Source organism: Haplochromis burtoni, unplaced genomic scaffold (genome assembly GCF_018398535.1).
Source record: "Haplochromis burtoni strain Fernald_Lab_line unplaced genomic scaffold, NCSU_Asbu1 Contig_372, whole genome shotgun sequence".
Classification (NCBI taxonomy): domain Eukaryota; kingdom Metazoa; phylum Chordata; class Actinopteri; order Cichliformes; family Cichlidae; genus Haplochromis; species Haplochromis burtoni.
In genome coordinates, this window is record NW_024582733.1 from 563207 (window position 1) to 590347 (window position 27141).

The window sequence follows — 27141 nt, forward strand, 5'->3', positions numbered from 1 at the left end:
CCTTCCCACTGTCGCCAAAGTGCTTGCTCATAGGGGGTCATATGATTGTTGGGTTTTTCTCTGTATCTATGAAGCGCCTTGAGGCGACTTTTGTTGTGATTCGGCGCTATATAAATAAAATTGAATTGAATTGAATTGAACAATGCTGAGGTCTGCGCTCCGGGGAGGCTAAACCCTGACTGATATTTTTTCAATGTGTGTTTGTGTTGGCAGTGTGTTTGAGATCATTGTCATGCTAAAATATGAACTTGCTGCCAATCAGACTCTTTCTACAAGGAAACAGATGGTGGATCAAAATCTGACAGTACTAAGTTCATAATTCCCTAAATTTTGACAAGATCCCCAACAACCCCAGTCTGAAATGAACCAACCACGGCACAGCGTCCACTATCTTTTACAGATGACTCTTACTGTTGTGCCTCTTTCCTGATCTCTTGGGATTTATCACTCCATAAAACCCACATTTATCTTTAATAGTTTTCAAAATTTTCATGTTCAAATTCAGCCTCAGATTTCAATTTGCAAAAGAAGAAAAGAAAAAATAGCATGAAAGTGTGCAAACCTTTTAAAAAGTATATCTTAAAAACTATAAGATATCATTCTAAAATGAAAAACAATCATTATAAACTCTATGATCAAACTTTAAATATTTTATTCAGATCAGAGATGGTGCAGCAGAAAATATTCTAAAAATCTGAGACTGAAGGTCTTGAAATTGAAAAACACGCAAACATTTAACAAAATTATTCTCTGATTTATAAAAGTCCACGATTTTGTTCCATCTACTCGTATTTTTGTTTTTGCCATACAACGCGTCATATTTGCTCAGTCAGCATGAAAATGAAATAAAAGTGTCATGTTCTTCATTTTGTATCCAAGAATTTCATATTAAATGCTTTTCAGCGATGTACCATTCAGAAATGGTCACTATAGTGGTGCAGAGCTTGAATCCATAATCTATTTACATTAAACACTTTCTATCTATGACACAAACACAGTAGATAAAAACTGGGGAAAAGCCATGATTGGTGGATAACTTGCTCTACTTCCTGAGGCACAGCAGTGAGCACAGGATCAACAGTTGATGCTGTGAAGTAGTAAACTCATTTTTCAGTATCACCCACTTGCATTAATTGAAGAACTTGAAGAAAAAAGTGGCACAGCATTATCTGAATGTGTCTGTCCCCACATGTTAAATGTTAATGTCTTGTCTTGTTTAACGTCTCACGTTACCAAGTCACAACATAGCATGTGCCCTCTCTCTCTCTTTGTTAAGACAAAAACAGAAAGTACCGTATAGATGTGACAGTGAAAACTGTCTTCATTTGAGAACAGAACTGCATCCCTGATAAAGATGAGTACGGCTCGGAAGATGAAGGAGAGGAAGAGCTGGACATGGATAAAGTTGCGTGTGCAGTGGAGCCTCCTGAGGATTGTGGGACACAGACATGGATCAAATGTTATAATCGTTCATGTTATTTGATAACATGTATATCATAGATAATGTAAATGTGTATATACATGCATATATTTGGTGGTGATAATATATACATGTTAAATTATAAATTATGTATTGAGAATAGATTATTTAACCCTCTTAGGTCATCGTCACTGGTAAACCTTACCATAACAAAAAAGTTACATTTTTGTTTGTAACCTTTTGGGCTCTACTTCTACTCCAATGAAAAGAAAAAAAAAAACAGTAATTATTGACAATTATTAACTGACACTTATCGAGTATTTACATTTTTCCACAAACGTTCTTTGCTTTTCTGCAACAGATATCAAAAGCTACGGTCAAGTTTAGGGTTTGGAGCTCAGACGGTTAATGTGACAACTGAAGTCTTCATGATTTAAGAGTGATTAAACGTGCTAATTTCTTCTTCTTAGTGAAGTCATCAGTTCATAGATCAAATATATTGTAATAAAAATATATTGTGAGGAATTCCCTATGTTGCATTCATTTCTCCCACAACAAAATTTCTTTATTTCTTCATCGTATTTGTGGCATTTCAGATAAAGTGGAGATTCAGATGCAGCACTGTGTTATTTTGCAACGCTGCAAATGTTTGACTCACAGTAATGACGATTTGTAGTTGGACCTTTAATTACATGTTTTATTATTAAAAGAAAATTATTGTTAAGAAAATAATTATATTGAGTTTTACTAAAAGGGCAAAAATCAGTCATCAACACTTGGGCCATATATGCTTACAGTACATAACCATTTGTAAAGTATAGATAAGTTAAGGATTATAAATCTACCCTCTGGATCTATAACTGTGATCTGTAATGATTGTGCTAAGCTAAAAGGTTTGTTGAAGCCTGCAGACTCGAATACTGTCCAGGATACTAAGCATAAGCAAGTCTCAGTTGAAAATGGCGGATGATCAAACTTCCACACTGCACATGTGCAAACTCAGAAGTACCTATTAGGACAATCCTCTTTAAAATGAAGTGCTCTTCATTTTAAATGAACTTTTTACATTGGATTTAATTTACTGCATTTTGTTGTAAATCTTATGTTGTTAATTAAATTCAAAACAACATACTTGTGTTTAAAGTTAAAAATCAATTGGTGGCATTAGTTTTAACATAATACATTTACATAATTCTACCAACATCAGTGTGTCATTTCTTAGAGTGTACTACTCAGCCAACTCTTCCCTCTTTTTCTACAAACGCTTCGCAAATCTACCTTTGCCTGAAGCACTTACCAGTGAGTTGCATAAAAGGTGAGATGCATTCATCAGAGTATAAATGTGTGTGAATGTTGGATAGAAAGCACTTAAGCATAGGAAAAGTGCTTGTGTGAATGGGTAAATGAGGCATGTTGTATAAAGCACTTTGCTCTGGGAGAGTAGAAAAGCACTATATAAGAATCAGTCCATATACCAGACATGCTAAAATTGTTTTCATGGTTCAGCTCTTATCATTTAAAGCTTTAACCTCCTAAGACCTGAACTCTTCCACGGCATGCATTTTTAATATCTCTTTGATATTTGGGCTGATTGGGACCCGATCAATGTAAAAACAAAGAAACACCAGATTTTTTTTTTACCCAATTTTTGTTCCTAAGAAAAATGAGAGCCACGTATGAGGACATTCGTTTTAAAATTTGATGGAACAATGGTAGTATAATGTCCTCGTAAGTGGATATCAGGCCCTTGTAGAGCAAAATTGAGTATTTTGGTCTAGACAACCCAAAATGTGATGCCCACATATGTGGACGCCAGGTCCTAGGAGGTTGAAGTGGGCACAGGTGGTGTTGAAAATTAGACAAAAAAAATCAACCACAGATACAGGTTCTCTTTTTTTTCTATAGACTTTTAGATTTTGGCTGGACAAATGGGATGAGAGCAGAGGAACCTCCAGGATGCTGTGTTCATAGTTTAAATGATGAATTAAGACCAGAGTTAGTTGCTAAGGATCTCCATAAATCACTTGATGCTCTTGTTTTCAAAACTTTTTTCAAAAAAAGTGCTAACAAATCAGTATACTTACATCATTGACAAATAGCATAAGTCATTTTATGAGTTAAAAATACTTACACTGTACTTAAATTACTTACACTGTGCTTAAATTTCTTGCAGTGCTATTTGTGTCCTGAAAAATACCTCAAAGTTATACAGCCTGCACCCCAGTACAGCATACTTACAGTGTAAGATGGGGAAGTATTGTTTGCTTTTCCAGAAATTACCATGAAATTATGAAGTAATCAACACGCACTTAAAAATACATATGATGTTTTAAAATTACTTACAATATAAGGTGTTTTTCTTCTTTTTTTAAAATTCATTTAAATTCAAATGAAATTACATTTAGTTACAGGGTACTTAGGCTACGTTCACACTGCAGGCGAAAGCGCATCAAATCCAATTTTTTTGACCCTCTGCGACCCATCTATCCGATCATGGTGTGACAGTGTGAACGGCACAAATCCGATATTTTTAAATCCGATCTGGGTCACTTTCGTATGTGGTCCTGAATCCGATACATATCCGATGTCTCAGAAAGCGACTGCTGTTTGATGGTCAAGTCGCATTAAATCCGTCTTTTATGTCACTGACACAAGACAGACGCCAATTATCAGCGCCAGAGAAGACATCGCGAACGCTTTCTGACCATCCGGTGAAACTGCTGGGAAGACAACGTTGGAGAAACGTGAACATTTTATTTGTCCTGTATAATCTGCAGATTCTGACAGAAATCTGCAGCTATCCTTTGAAGCACCGCTCCTCTAAAACAGCAATAAGGATCATTATTAGGTTATTTACATTATTATGTAAATAACCTAATAACTTAAAGCAAAAATCGGGAAACATGAAGTCCGAAGTCTTTATATTAAGGCCATCAGTCAAACAATACTGTTTGTTCTGGGTCTAAACAGAGCGCGTTGTGTGTGACGTCTTCTTTTGCGCATGCGGGCCGCTTTGAGCGTTCACACTAGAGCGCGTTTGCTGTCGCATTTTATTTGTAGTGTGAACGAGCAGACAAAAAATTCAGATTTGATCAAAAAATCGAAATTGAGCATTAAGACCTGCAGAGTGAACGTAGCCTTAGTCATGGCCCTAATAGCTCTTATAATGTAAATGTCTTATAATAAATCAAATAACTACTTTCTAATAAAATCCGTAATAATTGTGCCTCACACACAGTTGGTAAAGTAACAGACAGTGTTGTACGCAGATATTGTTGTTTGTTAATTCTCTCATCACTGACCTCAGAAGGGAGAGAATAGCAACAGCTGTGATGAGGAAGACAAGGGAAACACTGTAACCCACAGAGTACATGATTCTCACAAACAGGAAGTACCTCTGGGAGCTGTGCATCTGGGAAAAACATGAATATATCCAGTGATTTCAGCAGCAGCAGATTTTTGCATGACTATGTATCTATTTATCTCATTGGACGAAAGGCAAGAATATTTTTGGTATCATAACTTTCTCTCATCCTAATCAGAAAATCCCCACAACACTGCCATGTAAACAGGATTAATTCAAACTGAACTGGCAGCCCTCACCCTGCATCTGCAGGGTTCCTGCACGTTCCTTCTATGTGCGGAGAGTGTAAGAAGAGGCAGAGGAAGACAGAAGACTAAGGCTACGTTCACACGTACACGCAGATTTTTCTATGCGTTTGCACCTTTTGTCCCCTTGTAAACGGCGTTTTCGGTCACTGAAAACGGAAAATCTCCATTTTCAAAAAAACAGAATAACGAGGGGATGGGAAACAAAAGGAAAACACAGCTGGAACTAATCTGACACAACGAGAAAGGGAGGAAGCAAAACTGAACACTTTGAACACAGGACAAGGGATTATCAAAAAAATAGGAAACATGAGACACAAACTAAGAAGCGGGCTTGACACAAGGACTGGGAGGAAACAGACATGGGGACATAACCGAGTGGGGAGACAGGTTTTGTTACTGCCCCCCTTCAGTTAGTTCGATGGGTGACTGAGTACTACAGCATGAAAGGAAGAAGGAAGAGGCTTACTTCTAGAGGAAGGCTTTCATTAAAGCCATACTCGCATGCTATATCATGTGGAGGGTAGGGATCAGTCCAGCCAAGCTCTGTGCAGTTCCTGAAAACTTGCCCTACAGAAATGGAACACATATATACAATGTGTTTTATTGTTAACACATAAAAAACAATAGCAGAAATTTAGGTTTTTTTTGTAATATATAGGATAAAGGTTAATCTAGTTCAACCCCCTGGAGACAATGAGTGTGTGAATCTAATTATACCACAATCCAAGAGGTTCACTCCAGCTCACCGCGGCCATCAAGGTAAGACCTAAAGTATCTAACATCCCTGTGTTGTTGTTTCTTTGTTGTCAGGAGTGTTGGTCCAGGATCAACATTGCAACTGAACAATCATGTCTTTGTGATGCCATTACTGTGCAATGTGGGGGAAAATGTACTTGTTTATAGAAAACTCTTTTCTGGTAGAAATAGTAAGCATTTCAAGTGTTTTCTTTATTAATTTATACAATATATTAATATATTTATGATACATATAACAAATATATTGTGAAATCGGTTGTGCTGTTATATTAAACTTATGTTAGTTTATTCATGTTTGTTTTAATAACATTAGCTTGTTTCTTGGTTAATGCTAACTGAATGCTCAGACAGCATCACTGGTAAATTGTGATACTGATTCTAGACTTACATTATTAATATGATGTAGAAACTACAGCAACACAAGGATATCAAATCATGTGACTAACATAGCCAAGCTATGAGTTTAAAAATATGCACTACTGTATGGCCCTACTACTAACCAGTGGTGTGTAGAAATCCAGGACATGGCTGAGACACAACATCTCCAACTGCAGCATGGGGCCAACAGTTAACATGGTCCCACCATCCCCTGCATTCTGTCAAAAAAAGAAAATCAAATTTTCAAAGAAAATCAAATTTCACTTTGTTCACAGCTCAGGTGATTGCTAAAGCACAGCGTGGGTGTGGGAGGAGTTTGGTGAGGCCATGGAAACAGACTTTTGGCTTGAGGCAATTCTGGTGCAGGTGGAGTGCTGGCAACTTCAACTAGTTGGATGGTGGAGGGAATACTTTGATGACCTCCTTAATCCCACTGACACATTTTCTGTAGAAGAACTCAAACATCACTGGGGTCAAGGTCACTGAGGTAGTTTGATGGCTGGGCCCCTGGATGAGGTTTTCCCTGAGTTCCTTAACACTCTGGCTGTGGTAGAACTGTCTTGTTGACACACCTCTGCAATGTTGCATGGCGATCTGGGGTGGTGCCCGTGAAATGAGAGACTTGAGTGATAGTTTCTATATTTAAGAAGGGGGACTGAAAGGGTGTGCTCCAACTAGAGGGAGACGGCTCTCCTCAGCCTCCCTGGGAATGTTTGTGCTAGGGTAAAGGAAAAGAAAGTTTGTCCATTAGTCGCACTTCAAATCCAGGAAGAACAATTTGGTTTTCATGCTGGACCAGTTCTTTATTGAACTCACACATTTTCAAGTGTTTATGGGAGTTTGGCCATCCAGTCTACATGAGTTTTGTAAACTTGGGGGTGGCATTCAACAGCATCCCTTGGGGTATACTTAGGTGGTGCTTAAGGACTATGGGGCCCGTTACAAGCTACAACCGTGTACAATTGTGACAAGAGCTTGTCTGAAATGCCAACAATAAGAGGGATTCATTTCTGGTGAGGTGCCCTTTTTTAGTGAATTTCTAGGTGAAGCCAAGTGACTGAAGGCTTACGCGTTGGTGGCCTCATCATCTCATCTGTCCCTTTTTTGTAGATGATGTGGTCTTGTTGGTTTCATCAGGTAGTGTGAGCATCGAGCTCACACTGGAGCGATTTGCAGTCTATTGTGAGAGAACGGGAACGAGAATCAGGTCTGAGTTCATAGCGGTCAGCCAGAAAAGGCTGGAGTAGCCACTTCGTGTAAGAGAAGAGTTTCTTCTCCAAGTGGAGGAGTTTAGGTATCTCATTTGATCATGAGTGAGAGATCCTGACAGATGGATTGGATAGTGACCGAAAAACAAGTCGGGGAGATTAACTTTCCTCAAAGTTTTTGCTGGGCTTTCCTCTAGAGAACAGAAAGAAAAGTGAATAGTTCAGTGTGGCTCATTCAAGACAGGCTCAGAGTAGAGCCACTGCTCCTCCACATCGCAAGGTAGTGATGTGCGGATCGATCCTGAAATATCGATTCCTCCGATACCAGTCATTTATGTTCTAGAATCGTTTCTCACATTAAAATATCGATATTTTAGTAATTTAGGGTTAATTTGTAGTTTATCATTAACAGGAAAACAGAGGAAAGAAACTATAACATTCGGATTGTCTACATTCAAAGGAACTACTTCCTCTTCCGCCTTTCATAGTCATGTGCGAAATACGGCTGTATAAATGTCTCGCAGCCCCTTGGCGTGCGCACTCACGACAATGGCTGAGCGTAATTGTGCGGATGTATTTTACCTCCACAATCAGCTGAGACGTGGTTTGCAATAAATGTGGCAAAAAAGTGCTCCAAGAGTGAGGTGTTGTGGCCATACTTGCCAACCTTGAGGCCTCAGAATTAGGGAGACATTCAAAAGGGCTGTTTGGGGGGATAAATATATTTTACAGTGTTTATTTATCGGATAAAATACGTTAAATGTCACCGTTATTATTGGCTGGCCCGGAAATAGCAGGGGTCCAAATTCAGAGGCTGCTTCCACCTGAGGACCCGGCATTCTCGGTCTAAAGAAAGTGTCACGTATACGTCACGAGCTCCCTCGGTGGAGTGAAACTCTGCCGTCTGCTCCTTGCTCTCTAAAATATAACCGGGCGCTGACGTAAACTCTCGACCGTCTCTCACTTCTGTTTAATCATTTTCTGTTTGACGTTTATTCAGCTGTGTGAAAACCCCGGAGGAACCCTCCCGAGGGATTAATAAAGTTTAATTTAATTTGATCTAATCTAATAACTTTAATCTCAGCCAAACCGATTTACTCACGAACAAATAAAACACTGAAAAAGCCAAACAATAACATTTTTAAGTTATCAAAGTGACTTATATATCATGTTTAACCCGAGTGGTGAAAGACCGCGGGGGTTTGAAGACGATGTGTCGGTCGGCTCAGATATTTGAAGTTTACACAGCTACATTCTCACCTGAAAATATGTTAAAAGTTTTTTTGCGACCCAGAAAGAGAAATAAGAGTGATATTAAAACTAAGTAGCTGCCACCATTGTTGGAAACTGGAATTGGCTGGGCTGCACTATGAATTCTGCAATATGGTTTTTCAACTTTGTTGTCTGGGTGGAAAATCTGGAGAAAGGTGGGATTCTCCTGGAAAAATTGGGAGGGTTGGCATGTATGGTTGTGGCAACATCACTAACCTTGTCAAACACCTCAGAGTAAATCATATCACAGAATATGACGAGCGTATGTTGAGACTGAAGAGGAGGACAGGGACAGGTGCTGCTAGGGTGAGAGTCTCTCACGGAGTCTTTTAGTGCTGCAGGCAGGCAAAGTGTTCAAATAGCACAACTTCAGTTTTTTTATTTCTATATGATGAACTCTGCATTATTAAGTGATAAGAACAAGTAATCTGATGTCCTGTAATCATTATGACGCTATAATTTGAGATACAATAAATAAAATCTGTTTTTGTACAAAGTATCGGTATCGGATCAGTATCGTCGATACCACCCTGAATATTACTTGGTATCGGATCGGAAAGGAAATCAGTGGTATCGCACATCACTACCGCAAGGTAACAGTTGCGGTAGTTCAGCCTTCCAACTAGGTCGGCTCCTGGAAACCTCCCGTGTGAGGCATTCCAAACATGTCCTTCTGGGAGGAGGCCCCAGGGTAAACCTAAGGTACAATGGAGCAGAGCGTTCTCACTCCCGAGGCGTAACATGTCGACGTTTTGTCACGTCCCGCGGCGTTCCTGAGGAACGCGAAAGGAGACCTTCGGCGTTCTTATGGTACGCGGCGGGTTATGGCTGGAATCCAGTGCAATGACGCTCCCGCGGTAGTAGACGTTCCAGCCCTGTATTCCAGCCCTAAACCTAACCTTATCCCTAGCCCTGACCATAACCTTATTCCTGGCCTTAACCAGGACGTTAATGATGTTAAATAGCGTGTTTCTAAGCGATTTGAAGAAAAAGAGCGAACATGTGTAGGTTCAGTCCAGACGGTTCTCATATTTCCTCTTTTTCCGAGGTCGTCATTTAGGAACGTGGTGGGTAGCCGAAAACGTAATATGGTGACGATTTGTCACCTAGCGTAAAATGTTACGCTTTGGGAGTGAGAACGGGTTGAATGGAGATATTGAATCTCTTTGATGGCCTGATATATCTCAGTGCTCCGGGGGATACGTTTGATAAGGGGCCTAGGGAGAATGAGGTTTGAGCTTCTCTGCTCAGGCTGCTGCTGCCACCAAATCACAATAACAGGCGCCTTTGGCGTTGTAAAAATAAAATAAAATTGAATTGAATTGCCCCCACAAGGCACCATTGGAGAGATGGAAAAAAGTATTTGGATGGATGGAGGGATAGATAATAATAATAGTCAGGAAAATGTGTAATATGTACAGTACAGACACCTGTTAATTAAAATTGTTCCTTATCTGAACATCTTCCAGGTTTTTGTGTCAAAGAATGTGCAATAAATAAATCCACTGGTACTTACTGTCTATAACTAAACTGAGAAATCATAAGGACCTTTTACTACAATCTATTCATGCAACACTTTTATACTATGCCTCTAAGACACTTTCTTACAGGTTCTTAAGGCATAAACTATCATGCACATACCAATGGATGCATCAAGAGCTGTCAAAGAGACTGAGCTCCCCCACCAGAAATGCCATACCAGGTCGTCATGCAGCCAGACAGAATACTCTCAATGCTGCATCCATATACAGGGAGTGCAGAATTATTAGGCAAGTTGTATTTTTGAGGAATAATTTTATTATTGAACAACAACCATGTTCTCAATGAACCCAAAAAACTCATTAATATCAAAGCTGAATGTTTTTGGAAGTAGTTTTTAGTTTGTTTTTAGTTTTAGCTATTTTAGGGGGATATCTGTGTGTGCAGGTGACTATTACTGTGCATAATTATTAGGCAACTTAACAAAAAACAAATATATACCCATTTCAATTATTTATTTTTACCAGTGAAACCAATATAACATCTCCACATTCACAAATATACATTTCTGACATTCAAAAACAAAACAAAAACAAATCAGCGACCAATATAGCCACCTTTCTTTGCAAGGACACTCAAAAGCCTGCCATCCATGGATTCTGTCAGTGTTTTGATCTGTTCACCATCAACATTGCGTGCAGCAGCAACCACAGCCTCCCAGACACTGTTCAGAGAGGTGTACTGTTTTCCCTCCTTGTAAATCTCACATTTGATGATGGACCACAGGTTCTCAATGGGGTTCAGATCAGGTGAACAAGGAGGCCATGTCATTAGTTTTTCTTCTTTTATACCCTTTCTTGCCAGCCACGCTGTGGAGTACTTGGACGCGTGTGATGGAGCATTGTCCTGCATGAAAATCATGTTTTTCTTGAAGGATGCAGACTTCTTCCTGTACCACTGCTTGAAGAAGGTGTCTTCCAGAAACTGGCAGTAGGACTGGGAGTTGAGCTTGACTCCATCCTCAACCCGAAAAGGCCCCACAAGCTCATCTTTGATGATACCAGCCCAAACCAGTACTCCACCTCCACCTTGCTGGCGTCTGAGTCGGACTGGAGCTCTCTGCCCTTTACCAATCCAGCCACGGGCCCATCCATCTGGCCCATCAAGACTCACTCTCATTTCATCAGTCCATAAAACCTTAGAAAAACCAGTCTTGAGATATTTCTTGGCCCAGTCTTGACGTTTCAGCTTGTGTGTCTTGTTCAGTGGTGGTCGTCTTTCAGCCTTTCTTACCTTGGCCATGTCTCTGAGTATTGCACACCTTGTGCTTTTGGGCACTCCAGTGATGTTGCAGCTCTGAAATATGGCCAAACTGGTGGCAAGTGGCATCTTGGCAGCTGCACGCTTGACTTTTCTCAGTTCATGGGCAGTTATTTTGCGCCTTGGTTTTTCCACACGCTTCTTGCGACCCTGTTGACTATTTTGAATGAAACGCTTGATTGTTCGATGATCACGCTTCAGAAGCTTTGCAATTTTGAGACTGCTGCATCCCTCTGCAAGATATCTCACTATTTTTGACTTTTCTGAGCCTGTCAAGTCCTTCTTTTGACCCATTTTGCCAAAGGAAAGGACGTTGCCTAATAATTATGCACACCTGATATAGGGTGTTGATGTCATTAGACCACACCCCTTCTCATTACAGAGATGCACATCACCTAATATGCTTAATTGGTAGTAGGCTTTCGAGCCTATACAGCTTGGAGTAAGACAACATGCATGAAGAGGATGATGTGGACAAAATACTCATTTGCCTAATAATTCTGCACTCCCTGTACAGGTGAAAATAGAGCAACAGGACCGCTAGTCTTTGATTTTATTTATTTTCTGCTGTGTTTTACTTGCATCTATTTGAAAGAGTGAGTGTAAACACAAAAAATATTTTATTTTATGTGCTGGAATGTGCAGAAAATAGGTTTAAATGTTAAACAAATTTCTTCCAGTCAGAGAATGTTGCATATAATTAAATTTTTGCTTGATGCATAAAGTTAAAAGATTAAAACTAATAAAACAAGTTTTAAAAAGAGACTTTTCCATTTGATTACATTTTGTATGATGGATTATGTAGAAAAAGTAGAATTGGGCTGAAAGATCTATCGCTTTATCACCTATTCAGGTTGTAAATCATGTTTTTAAAAAGTAACTAAGTAACTAAGTAATTAATTACTTTTGAAAATAAGTAATCAGTAAAGTAACGGGATTACTTTTTGGGGGAAGTAATCAGTAATTAGTTACTGATTACTTTTTTCAAGTAACTTGACCAACACTGAAAGGGACAAGTTACCTAGGGTTTTATTGTGCATGTTTTGCTGTGTTTTACTATTTTACTATTTTAATATTGACGTCGACATCTGGTTATAGGCAGGTCAAGACATTGTGCTCTGGATGAAGCTCAGGAAGTAGAGATGGTCATCTACTAATCAGAAAGTTGGTGATTTGATCCCTGCATGCTAAATATCCCTGGATAGTAACAAGATAGGAACCCCAGTTTGCTCTTGCTTGCTTCCATCACAGTACTAATGTGTGTACAATGGGATTGTATGAATGGGGGAATGAGGCAAGTTGTATAAACTGCTTTGAGAGCTCAGGTAGAGTAGAAAAGTGCTATATAAAAAATCCATATAGGGGAATACCCCTTGGAATCAAAGACTTGGACCCTTTAAATAGCGAGCTAATCCAAACTTCCTGTATTGGAGCAATGGGCCAATCCGAAGCACAATCTTGGGTTAACAACTCAGTTAGGAATATAATATAATGCCCTTCTATTCCTCTTATTTTTGTAACATATATTCTGGTCAGTGTTTATTTTTCAAAAACACAGTTGTTAGTAAATGAAAAAGCATTGCACATTGTTGGAGCTATTTGTTCTGTTGGATGTTTCGTTGGTCAAACGAAAGGAATCACAACTACACACATAAACATCTTTTTCACTTACTAACAACTGTGTGCCCTTAGACCGCCTTTGCAGATGTGCACAAATTTAAGGAAAGTGTGCATAAAGGGCTTCAAATGTCTTCTAAATAGTCCTCAGATGCTGGGTGGTGGTCTAAGCCCTCACAGGCTTTGTTGAGACTGGAGGTGGAAGTCTGTGTGCCTTTTCTCAGTATTTGTCAGTTTTCATCTTGTGTTCTGCCTGTTCGACTGAGGACATTTTCTAAACACAAGCTAAACCAAACAAAAGATGACAGCTTGACTACTAAATAGTGCCTTTACTGTTAGACTGCTTTCCTCTCCATCAACCTCAAACTTTTTCTCACCAGTGCAGAAGGAGTTACTCTACTCCTTCTCTAGCAATATATACTTTAGAAAATAGACATTTTTCCCTGATTAAATTCTATCTAAGACTTTCTCTAACCTCTAGCTGAATACACGGTCAGAATAAATTAAGACAATTTTATTAAATATATAAAAAAGCTGCTGTTCAGTCAAATGATTTAATAACTAAATATTAATTATTATTTTTATTCATAATAAATTGGTGTCATTCCCCATTAAATTACTAATATGAATATAAAATATAAATATATGCGGCACTTTGCAGAACAATGGACATTGCAAAATCAGAACTGCAATATTATTGCAATATTATTACTAGTGTTGTTGTATGTTGTACTGTGTATGTGACGAATTTAATTAAATATCTCACTTTTATATAATTCAGCTAATTTTTTTGTCAAACACTATCACCGGCACTTCATATGTCAGTTATTATGCAACACCAGATGTAATTTAAAAACTTTTAGGGCGATACAGAGATGGCTCATTAAACATATCTTGTTCGACCTCAGTGATATACAATGTAGGTTTGGTAGGTTTTTCCCCTAAATAATAAACACCTAGAAATGCCACTTTGAGTTTACTTGTCATTTGTGATACTTAGATTAGTTTGATGATATGAAACATATACGTGTGCCAAACATACAAAAAAATAGGAAGTCAGGAAGGTGACAAACATCTATGTTTTCTGTAACATAGTTGCAGTGAATGAGAAGTAGATTTCTTCTCTATATATTCATATCCACCCGAAAAGCCAAAGGAAACTTTCACATTAGCTGTAAATGCTGTTGAATTGTGAATTAATTTATATGAGTAAAAAGAAAAAACAACAACAATGTATTTGCTCCTATCACGACACTAGCAGTGAGCTCCACTCTCCTCACACTTTTCCTGACTTTTCCAACTCAGATTCCATCCACATTTTATCTTGGACATGATGAGCCTTGTGGGTGTTTTCAATTTTACATCAAGTGAAGTGCTAACATAGTTGTGTGGATATCCCCGTCTCAATAAACATATTCACCAATGATTCCTCTCACTTGGGATGTGACTAACCAGTATCGGATCGCTGTTGAAAGTACTACAAAATGTTTTTTGTGAGGTTGTCTTGGGATGTATCATGCTTCCTTGCCTGAGGTTAGCTTCTGTTTCTGGGGATAAGGGTAGGGCATGCTCTCTTATCTTCTCGAGGTAAGCCAGGTTAGGCTTTTTGTGCAAGCTTTTCAGGTGGACTTTAAGGGTCATGGGATTTTTCCGCCTTTAGAAATGTCCCACATATTTGATCTTGTTCCACTACATGACACTTTTATCTGAAACATAGTCAATGGACTGGTTCTTATATAGCACCTTTCTACTCTGAGCACTCAAAGCGGTTAAACTCGTTCATTTACCAAATCACACCCATTCGCACAAGCACTTTTTCTAAGCTTCCAATCTAACATTCACACACACATTCATACTCCAATGGATGCAACATGGGGTTACTATCTTGTCCAAGGATATTTGGCATGAGGACTGGGGCAGACTGGGAATAGTCACATTCAGTGTGGACAGATCGGCAACACAGATGACGTGACTTTCCATCTGCTGGCATAAAGTAGCACAGCAAGAAAACAAACTAGAAACTGGACTTCATATTCACCCTGTTAGGATGCCTGGGTCGTTGACCCAGGGTTTTTGAGTTTATGATATTATTTATACTTTCTAGTTTTTGGTTTCTTTGAGTTCTGTCTTATGGTTTATGTCTCTGTCTTCTTTAGTTGCTCTGTCTCCCCTATCACCTGCATCCCCTTGTCTAGTTCGCGTCTATGTGTATCTTTAGTTCCTATATCCCCGTGTCCAGTCAGTGTTTGTGTCTGCCCTGGTCCCACGTCTCTGTTCCCTCTGTAGTGCCTGCATGTGAGTCTGTGTCTTTGTTCAGTCTGTGTTATGTGTTTCCTGTTTTACTTTGAAGGTCTCTGTCTTATCTCAGTGTGTTCAGTTTATGCTTCTTTGGTCTCGTCAGTTCTAATTTGCCCCAGCTGTGTTTCCCTCCTGTTACCCATTCCCTGATTGCTCCCTCTGTGTATTTAAGCCCAGTGTTTCTCTGTGTCTGTGTCGCAATCTACCGTTTATTTTGCTGTGTGTTTTGCCTGTCCACTGGTGTAAGTTTATTTTGAGTTTTTCTAGTTCTGTCATGTTCAGCATTAAAGCCTTTTTGAGTTCACGTCTGTCTCCGGAGTCTGCACCTTGGGTCCTATTCCTGTCTGCACACAGCCACACCTAACACACCCTAGATTAACATATGATCTCCCCACCCGCCCCCGCAAAAAAAAGACAACCGAACAAAAAACCCACACATTTTCTCTATAAATTCAGTTGACTTTAGTCAGTTTTGTGAATGCTCAATATAGTTTCAGTAAAAAAAAAAATTCTGTGAAGGCTAATTGTTTTTTTCAGTTATTCAAATGTTTTTTACTTCTAGTTTTAATTATTTTGTTCGTTTCGAACGATAATAACCTTGCCTGCAGTTTTTATGACGCTGTCTACCCATCACAGTCACAAACATCTTTATGTTTTTCATAAAGATGTTTGCTATGGTAAACAGGTAAATGGTAAAACAGACTATTACTCATTGCCTTGTTTACACATTCATGCATGTGCTAAAAACTCTGAACATATCAAAGGCAACTCAGGATTCAGTACCTACTCAAAGGATACTTCAATACGCATATCGGAGAAGCCGAAAATAACTTTCAGCCACGTTTACAGTATTATTCTTTAAATAGGCCAGGGATGCCAAATTGTGTCGATATCTCACAACAGAGCAGGACTACTGTTAAAAACATTTAACATGAAGGATGTGTCTGTTATTCATTACTGGACATTACATGATGCCCTTTGGCCCTATGGAACTCTAAAAATGTGTGATGTCCTTGTGTATGCTATGAATCCACCTATCAACAGAACAGCTAATGTAATTTCTCTTCAGTACAATTGTTTCCAGAACCAACCTGGGAGTGGAAACCATGGCAACACAAGATTTTTTTGTACTGCAAATGCTGTTAGCTGACAGATCATGCTATTACCTGCTGCAGTAATGGGGAAAGAGTATGCTGGGTTTCTTCTCAAGTTACCACATTCAGTTAAAATCATTACAGTTCACCATACAGCATTGCAATACCATCTACTCTGTCAATCTTTCATCTTCAAACCTGCTGTTGAATCGAAGCTTGGGTTTAAATAGACAGGGAAAGCCTGGATTTAAAGATCTAACCACAGAGGTTTCCTTCACTAAAGTCTTTGCACGGAGTAAAGGAGCCTTTAACTGATATTATTTAACTATAAACCAAGTTTACCCGTAGAAAAGATTTGGAGGGGGATGTTATGACAACAGCACTGCCAAGGGTGGAGAGGGAGCAACACTGGAAAAGCATATGGAAGCATGCAACACATAAGCAGGACCCAGTGACCATCACAGTGGCAGACATCTAAGAAAGAGTCTCACCTATGATGAAGAGTTGTACAGCACAGACCATGACATGAGCCACATATAGTGGATAAAGAAGCTAACTGCACTGTATGAACATCTGGCAGCACAAATGAAAAAGCTGCTAATGAAAGAGATGCAACCAGAAGCGCTAACCAAAGGCCCGGCAGTCCTGATCCCCAAAGATTCCCAGAAGGCTCCGATCCCATCCTACTATTAGCTCAATACATGAGTTGGGCCCATAAAGATATTTTCTTAAACAGCAGTGGAACGAAACACCACCTGAATTGACTACCAGAAGGCCTATTGATTAATGCCTCATGTAGGGATCCAGGAATGCCTAGAACTATACAAAATCAACAGGCTGTATGAGCCCTCAGCAGGAATTCAATACGGATGTGACGAAAAATACCCTGCTTGGATAATACGCTGACCATTGACATCAAGATGAGAAAGCTCCTAAAGCAAGTTTTCACTTATTGATTAAACCACTGAATGAACTGCACTGTCACAAGAATATGCATGTATTCATTTGGTGCTTTGGAAAATGTATAAATGTTTTTTATGTGATTCTAGTCGCCTGCTAAGTCTGTTTTACACTACTGGATTTGTAGCTAATAGAACACAGAATGCACATCATGAATATCAATTCAATTTAAAAAAAAATTATTTATGTTTGATCTACTGACAACCTAAAGCCATTGACTCAGTGCTATTTAATGTTTAAATGCATCCGTCGTAATGTTTCAGTGCTCTAATGTACAGGTCACCCTTAAATTTACAGCAGCACTAATAGTATACTCAGTGAAAAATAATTAACTTGAATTAAATGGTTTATTTTACAGATCTGTGTAATAAATCAAAATATCAACAATTTTCTGCAGCATTAATCTCTTATTTTCTTTGCAACAGTGTTGCAAATAAAATTAAACTGATTAAAAAATGATCAAAATACTAAATGTCATGGTTCAAGTCAATGAACTCAAATGGATGCTAAAGGAAATTTAGCTAAGAGGAATAAGGCCTCAGTCTGTGAATCGCCACCTTACCGCGGTGGAGCTTGTGTTCCCCAGTGAACCCAGGAACTATGTTGTCGGGGGGCTTTTGCTTCCCCCCTTGTAGGGTCTCCCAAGGCAATTTGATCCTGGTTGAGGGGCCAGAAAACAAGCGATTCAATCTACCCCTATAAAAAAAGGGAAAAGTGAGGAACCAGAAAAGGATTACAGAGGCCCTCCCTGGAGCTGGGCCTGGGAAGGGAGCTCACTGTAGAACACCCAGTGGGCCTTAGCCCACAGAGCCAGGCACAGTGCACAGCTCAGGCTCTGGAACCTTCTCCTAAAGAACCCAGCGAGGCCTCATGTGTTTTTGTTTCGCTTTCTCTCTCTCTCTCATCACTGCCTGGGCGGAGCTCACCACAGGCTCCCGGCTTTGGTGCACACACCTGCAACTAATCACTCACCTGTGGCTCATCACCCTTTGTCTTCTCGTCGCTGGACTATTGAGTAAAACACGTCAGTGTAAATCCCAGCTTCGTGACTTTCTGAGTTTCTTCGTGCTTTTCTGGTTGTGATCATCTCATCTCTTTGGACCTGTCCTGTAACCCCTGTATCTTGGAAATCTAAGCCTGAGTGTTTGGCAGTTTGGCATGTATAGGCAGTGAGAAGTGGAATTTCCCTGAGTGGAACGAGTGAGCAGGAAGTGGAGCGTGGGGAACAGTGATCGAGGTGCAAGTGAGAAGAACCTGTTTGTTTTCTCTGGACTGTCCCATGGATCCCTGCCCCCCCCCCCTGCCCCACTTTCATATATTGCAGCTGGTGACTGTAAATAAAGAACTATTTAATGATAAACAGTTCAGTGTATTCACAGTCTGCGATTGCTCGATCTGCCTGCCCTGACACCATCAGCTGGCCAGTCAACTGCCTCTTCTTCTCTCATTCTCCTCCCTCTCCTGTTGCTACTTCACTCATGGAACTGATCAATGATCAGCTGATCGTCTCTCTTGTTTGTTTATCTCCCACTTTGCGCCAGAAGGAGGAAATCAGCAGATGTTGCGCTAAACAACAGCAGCACGTTCAAGCTTGATCAGCTGTTGTTAGAATGTGTTTAATATTAATTTCTAGTATCAGCTGATGTTTGCTGGAGCCACAGCTGTAAAGCTGCTGGTCATGATATCGGTGTGGAAACATGAAGGTGATACAAATCATACACATACAGTGGGGCAAAAAAGTATTTAGTCAGCCACCGATTGTGCAAGTTCCCCCACTTAAAATGATGACAGAGGTCAGTAATTTGCACCAGAGGTACACTTCAACTGTGAGAGACAGAATGTGAAAAAAAATCCATGAATTCACATGGTAGGATTTGTAAAGAATTTATTCGTAAATCAGGGTGGAAAATAAATATTTGGTCACCTCAAACAAGGAAAATCTCTGGCTCTCACAGACCTGTAACGTCTTCTGTAAGAAGCTTTTCTGTCCCCCACTCGTTACCTGTATGAATGGCACCTGTTTGAACTCATCATCTGTATAAAACACCTGTCCGCAGTGAAAAAATCAACTGTGGGAGCAATCATCAGCAAATGGAAGACATACAAGACCACTGATAATCTCCCTCGATCTGGGGCTCCACGCAAGATCTCATCCCGTGGGGTCAAAATGATCATGAGAACGGTGAGCAAAGATCCCAGAACCACACGGGGGGACCTGGTGAATGACCTGCAGAGAGCTGGGACCAAAGTAACAAAGGTCACCATCAGTAACACACTACAACGGCAGGGAATCAAATCCCGCAGTGCCAGACGTGTTCCGCTGCTGAAGCCAGTGCATGTCCAGGCCCGTCTGAAGTTTGCCAGAGAGCACATGGATGATACAGCAGAGGATTGGGAGAATGTCATGTGGTCAGATGAAAGCAAAGTAGAACTTTTTGGTATAAACTCAACTCGTCGTGTTTGGAGGAAGAAGAATACTGAGTTGCATCCCAAGAACACCATACCTACTGTGAAGCATGGGGGTGGAAACATCATGCTATGGGGCTGTTTTTCTGCCAAGGGGACAGGACGACTGATCCGTGTTAAGGACAGAATGAATGGGGCCATGTATCGTGAGATTTTGAGCCAAAACCTCCTTCCATCAGTGAGAACTTTGAAGATGAAACGAGGCTGGGTCTTCCAACATGACAATGATCCAAAACACACCGCCCGGGCAACAAAGGAGTGGCTCCGTAAGAAGCATTTGAAAGTCCTGGAGTGGCCTAGCCAGTCTCCAGACCTCAACCCCATAGAAAATCTGTGGCGGGAGTTGAAAGTCCGTGTTGCTCGGCGACAGCCCCAAAACATCACTGCTCTCGAGAAGATCTGCATGGAGGAATGGGCCAAAATACCAGCTACTGTGTGTGCAAACCTGGTAAAGACCTATAGTAAACGTTTGACCTCTGTTATTGCCAACAAAGGTTATGTTACAAAGTATTGAGTTGTATTTTTGTTATTGACCAAATATTATTTTCCACCCTGATTTACGAATAAATTCTTTACAAATCCTACCATGTGGATTCATGGATTTTTTTTTCACATTCTGTCTCTCACAGTTGAAGTGTACCTCTGGTGCAAATTACTGACCTCTGTCATCATTTTAAGTGGGGGAACTTGCACAATCGGTGGCTGACTAAATACTTTTTTGCCCCACTGTATACCAACAAGACAGTGTAATCAGTCATAACAGCGTTTGTTTTAGTTCAAAGGCTTTATGGTTTTTCCTGTAATACCTGGTGGTGTAGTCGGTGATTTTTTGTCAGTTCAGCCTTTATATATTATGTTTAACCCGAGTGACCACCCGGTCAGCTGGTGGGTAACAGGCATCTCCGAAAACGTTAGAGCACTTATGCAAATATGTGATGTCTTGATGAATCGAGCAGATATTTGAAGTTTACACAGAACACCATTCTCGCATGAAAATATCTTAAAAGTTTATTTTGTGACCCAGAAGAGTAATATTTCAAACTCCGCCACTCTGTGTTCCTCCGCCACTGCCTCGTTTGAGTTTTGGACGAAATGGATTCTGGGATATTGCATTTCGTCATTTCGAGCTGATTGGAGACCAAAACAGCCAATCAGATTTTTTTTGCATCCAAGTCTGTGATTGGCTGGTTTTGTGGCACAAATATAACGGTGTACAGAAAGAGTTGAGCGCGCACGGGCAGAAATGTTGAGAGCGCAGCGCAAGTGTAAAAACTGAGTGACAGGGGCTGCTGGTGTGTGTGTGTGTGTGTGTGTGTGTGTGTGTGTGTCGTGTGTGTGTGTGTGTGTGTGTGTGTGTGTGTGTGGATAATAGCAAACACTGAAATACATTTTTGCACGCAGCAATGAATTTTGTTCACTCAAATTTAGCTTTTCTTCGCTCAAAATAAATTTCTCCTCAAAATGCAACACTTGCACCTGCAAATTTTTTTTTACGTGCGCTCAGAATAGTGGCACAAAAATAACACCATAGGAAAAGACTTCAGTTCAGCTCTAATGCCTCTACAATGACAACAAGAAAATCTTAAGCCATTCTGTCAAACTAGCTGTGAAACTGAAGTTTATATCACAATGCTGGATTCTACTGGAGTGAACAGCCTCAGTTTCACTTTCGCTATTTGTACTTTTTGGTTTTGCTCCTTTTTCAGGTTTATTATCTGCGAGGTCAAATGTGATGTCATGCCCAGTAAGAAATGTAAATAAATTCAGTAAATTTACTGGCAGCAAAATTTATGAAAGAACAAACATGTGTTACTGGAAAAATACTAAAGTAGTGTGTATAAATAGAAGAAAAAATACTGTCTTGAGATTGCCCACCATTAAGAAGGCACAATAGCTGCCTTTCTGTTGCAAAATACAAATGTATTCAGTAATAACATAAAGTAGGTGTTTTTATCAAGCTTAGTGGTTTGTTCGTATTTGGGGTTTTTTAAAACCACATTACAACAGATATGTTTGGGGCAGGTCATGGTGAAATCTTCATTACAATATAAAATACAAGTTCTTTTATTTATTTTTAGTCTTTCTTTCTTATTACGAGATAAAAATGTGGTACTCGCCTTGTTGTTGTCCTTGGCTGATGAAAGTCTTGTTGAGCAGCTCCAAACAGGACACTTCATCTTGGAGCAAAATGTAGTTTGGGTCGCATTCAGGACGAACAGCTTCAACCTGTAAACACACTGAAAGAGCTATAACGCTGGATATGCCCTAAGGCAGAGACGAAAACTGCCATTACTGCTATTTTGTGTTTAAAAACCCTTCTAAAGGGTGTGTGTGTGTGTGTGGGGGGGGTTAAATATCTGCTCACATGAGGACAGCGCTGCAGAAGAAGTGCAATAACTGTAATTTCTGTCGAGATTCCCATCGAGAGTGCCCTGATGAGCCACCTGATAACAGAAATAAAAATAATAATAATACAAAAATGTTAAAGGAAGAATTGACCGGTTTTACGCGGCGTTTCTAAAAGCAAACACATCTATGTCTCGTTTAAAGGAAGGATACAAATCGGACGTCCTCTTCGCAAACACAGCACAAAGTGTTTCAGTCACCTCCCCAAAGGTCTGACTGCGTCTGTGTTGATGCGGGTGGTTCACATGATACACTTCACGGCTCACTCTCCGCGTCTGCCTTTTTTCTCCCCTCCTTCCTCGGGAAGGACGATCACACATTAACGTTCCGGTGTGGAAATATTGTTTTAATTTGTTTTAATCAAAAACAGTCTTGGGCCTCTCCTGTAGGCGAAGGCGTGGGGTACTTATACATTTACTAATGTGCTAACTAGTTCTAAAGTGAGCTGCAACAGTTCTATTCTGTTTCTCTAACCTATATCGTACAAGATTGCACTTCCACAGCAATTAACATCAACACACAGGAATTACTTGGGAAAATATCACCCTACTGTTTGCAAAATGAAATGGAGCATTCCAGTTTTTGAGGAACAAGAGCAGCCTCCATTAGACTGCTCCACCACTGAACCATAATTTCCCCTTCACATCATCCCTGAATTCAAAAAGATATCTGGGGCTGAGCTCTAGATCTAGATCCTGGCCTAGTTTAGTGATTAAAGTTGCAATATTTTCGTGACAACATTAATTAATATGGTATTTCCCAATATTTGTCATTTGAATGTGTAATATGCAGTTCTGTATTTCTCAGAATTTCAATCTGACACATTGTTCACTCGTACTGATAATCTCTTAACTTCCTGAAAGTTTATCTTCACCCGCGGTTATTTTTCCTGTGATCGCTTCAAGACTTCAGAATATTTTAAAAAGAAAACATTATGTTTCCACATGATAATTGCAATTATTTACAGCATACGACTTCACGATGGTTCCATGTAAATATCAAGTCAGTCTGATTTTACCTTCCAAAATAAAAGCCCTTTGAAATTGCCCATATATAACCTACTCTTTTAGTGACTTAGGAATGCTGGTGAAAGGAAGATTCCTGTTTCCACAGGCTAATTGCAGTGCATATCAACACCACACAACCTCAGTGGTATCCTGTTAATATCAAGTCTGTCTGATTTTGCATTTCAGAGTAAAAGCCCTTTCACTTTGTCTATATGAGCTACTTTTTCTATTACTTCCAAATGGCATTAAAAGGAAAACTCTTCCTAACTCTTCCACGGCAGCATTTTTAATTTCTCTTTGATATTTGGTCACATTGGGCCCCGATGAATGTAAAAACAAAGAATTGCCAGATTTTTCTTTCTATCTTATTTTTGTTTTTAAGAAAAATAAGAGCCACATATGAGGATATTCCTTTAAAATTTCGATAGAACCGTAGCAGTATAATGTCCTCATAAGTGGATATTAGGCCCTTGTAGACCACAATTGAGTATTTTGGTCTAAATAACCCAAAATGTGATGTCCACATATGTGGATGCCAGGTCCTAGGAGGTTAAGGGAGTTATTTACAGTCAAAGGCTTGGATTTAAACACTACCCTTTTTTGCCCTAGCATTAATTAACATGCTATCCATGATATACTTTGCACCTCCTGTTTAGTTTCAATATTATAGGGCTTCGCGGTTTGATTTGATTTATTCAGTTGTGCTACTTTTGAGAATACGACACAATCTGCTTGGTAGAGAAGCTCACTAAGATTATTAAATTCCTCCTTTAGTAATTCAATTGTCATAAAGCCCTTCTCAGTTTGTCAGGGGACAGTTCTAACCAACCTGCATAGAGGTGTGTTCAGGTAGCTAAGTGCCAGAATGACTGCTCTCCTCATATTACATTGACTTGTTATGCTGCTGCTGCTGGTGACGGGTCCTGTTTATGACTGTTCGACTGGTCACTGAGTCACGGACCATAAACTTTATGTTTTCTTTTTGGGGCTCATAGCCCACCTGAGGGTGACTAGTGTTCTTGGTCACCTCAGACGTATTTGTTTAAATGTTTATCGGCTGTTATTTTTATTTACTTCCATAACCCCCTATTGTACTTACAGCCAGCCTTCCAAATATTGTCCACTCGGTATTGAACTCCTGGTTTTAATAATAAGTTACTCCACTGTTATATGTCTGATACATACTGCATGATGGCGAATAAGTACCAAAGGGCCCTTATTCGCCATCATGGATAATTAAGACCAACTCATGGATAATTAAGGCCCTTTACATTCCAGGTCATTAAGGTAAGTACCAAAGGGCCCTTACCTTAATGACCTGGAATGTAAAGGGCTTTAATTATCCAGTTAAAAAGAAGAAGATCATGACATTTATCAAATCAAAAAAAGTTGACATTGTCTTTCTTCAAGAGACTCACTTGTCTCCCCAAGAGTCAGAAATACTTTGCTGTAATTGGGTGGGTCAGGTATTTTTTTCGTGTGGCAGCAGTCAGAGTAGGGGTGTAACAATTTTGATTCATAAGCAGCTACAGTTTAAATGCATCCGGATGGTTAAGGACAAAGATGGGCGGACATTCAATCAATCTTTATTTATAAAGCACTTTTCATACAAAAATGTAGCACAAAGTGTTTTACATGGTTACAAGCAGCGCATCCCATCCCGCCCTCCAACTCACTCCCCACACTCTCATTAACATAAACGATCATGGATACGTCCCCCACACACACACACACAAGAGTAAAATTGGGCAGGGCACACATGAGCCAGGTGAGGAAACACTATCACAGGAAGCCGTCTGCACGTGGAGTCGGTCACAGACCGCAGCAGGCTGGGCACACAGCAGGAGGGAGGCAAAGAAGCCCCCCCCACATTGCTACTCTTGGCTGAGATTCAAGGCCATAGGATGATTTTAAGCAACATCTATGCACCTAACATTGACGACCCCCCCTTTTTTGGAAACTTGGAATGCAAAATTAGTGATATTGGCGACTACCCAATCCTGATAGTGTCATGGTTCTGGGTCGGTTCGACCCAGCATATGAGTTCCTTATGTTTTGGTTTATTTTTGAATGATGGATTGTTCTTTATGTTTCTCTGGTGCTTTGATTTTTATTACCGTACTTTCTGGACAATAGAGCGCACCTGTATATAAGCCGCATCTGCTCTATTTTTAAAAATTTTTTTAAAAAAAGGATATACAAGCCGCACCTGGCTATAAGCCGCAGATATCTATGATGAAAAAATAGATATTTACTGCATGTACAGAACAATCTTGTACTGCAAATGTACAAGTATGTACCTGAACAGATTCTTTCCGAACAATGCCTTTTAACATGGCAGCAACTTTACTGATTAAAACGTAACAGAACCAAGAGAAAATAACCGCTATTTATTTACTTCCATTTTTCCTGTATTTGAAACCACAAGTCACTTTAATCATCTTCGCTGAAACCCATGAAGTCGTCTTCTTTAGTGTCAGAGTTGAACAGGCTCAGAAGAGCTTCATCACATCTGTCTCCATCAGTCTCGCTCTCCGTGTCACTGTCATCCTCCGGTGAAGTTGCCTCTGAAGGTGCGCCGCTCTCTTCGCGCAGCAGTCCAGCCTTTCGGAACCCATTGGTGATGGTGGATTCTTTCACAGCACTCCACGCTGTTAGGATCCACTGACAGACATCAGAAAAGGATGCTTTTCGCATGCGGCCAGTTTTTGTGAATGACTTTTCACTGCTTGTCATCCAAGTCTCCCACTCAACCCGTAGTGCAGCTTTAAATGCCCGATTTACACTGATGTCAAGTGGCTGAAAAAACTTTGTTGTACCTCCAGGAATCACAGCTGGAATGGAGTTTGTTTTCTTGATCGCTGCTTTCACAGAATCTGTGATGTGGGCCCTCATGCTATCCAAAACAAGCAGTGCTTTTTTCCGGTGAAAAAATCCTCCCGGGTGCTTCCCATAGCACTCCGTTAACCATTCCTTCATTAGACCTTCTATCATCCACCCTTTGGTGTTAACTTTGACCACTATGCCTTTCGGGAGTTGTTCTTTCGGCATAGTTATGCGCTTAAAAATCACCATTGGTGGAAGTTTTTGTCCGGATGCCGTGCATGCCAGAATGCAGGTGAAGTGCGTCCTCTCATGGCCTGTTGTTTTCAACAACACGGATGATGCACCTGTCTTGTTAACGGTCCTGGTCAGAGGCAGATCAAATGTTAAAGGTACTTCATCCATATTGATTATGTCGTCTGGTCCGATGGAGTTTTCTTGTATCTTTTTTTCAACGAATTTGTGGAAGTTTTCAACTTTTTCCTGATAGTCAGGGGGGAGTTGCTGACAGAGAGTGGTCCGTGCCCTGATGGACAGGTTTTTAGGTTTCATAAATCTGAAACACCATGACGGCCCACCTTTGAAATCTTTAATATTCATTTCGCGGGCGATTGTTTTGGCTTTCAGTCGGATCTGTACAGTGGATACACCTCGGCCACCTGCTCTCTGTGTGTTCACCCATTCCTCCAGGACATTTTCAAGTTCAGGCCACTTACTTTTATGTCCTCTGAAAGCTTTTCTCGACTTTTGGCATTGCATGAGCTCTTCCCGCTGCCGCCTCCAACGTCTTCCCATAGACTCATTGACGCTAAGCTTGCGTGCAGCAGCGCGGTTTCCCTCCTGGATAGCAAGATCGATGGCCTTCAACTTAAAACTTGCATCATACGAACTTCTTAGTGTGGTTTCCATGATGAAGGGGCGAGGATTTGAAAATAATTACCAGTTGGTAATTTGTTGTGCGTGTTCTATCTGCTAAAGAAAAAGTAGTGTATTCTTCTTTGCATTGATTTTTCATCTATCTTGTT

General features: G+C 40.1%; 1 protein-coding gene across 1 annotated transcript in view; it reads right to left on the minus strand.

The window, feature by feature from the left end:
- The window catches only part of LOC102290069 (secretin receptor), a 60098-nt gene extending 37622 nt beyond the window's left edge, over positions 1–22476 (minus strand). The window contains exons 1-6 of the mRNA XM_042228975.1: positions 22246–22476; positions 21998–22106; positions 6289–6384; positions 5499–5599; positions 4723–4832; positions 1294–1426 (exon numbers count right to left, since the gene is read on the minus strand). Coding sequence (XP_042084909.1) covers positions 1294–1426; positions 4723–4832; positions 5499–5599; positions 6289–6384; positions 21998–22106; positions 22246–22302 — 606 coding nt within the window. The 5' untranslated portion in view covers positions 22303–22476. The remainder of the gene's footprint in view (positions 1–1293; positions 1427–4722; positions 4833–5498; positions 5600–6288; positions 6385–21997; positions 22107–22245) is intronic.
- Between the last annotated feature and the right edge of the window lie 4665 nt (positions 22477–27141).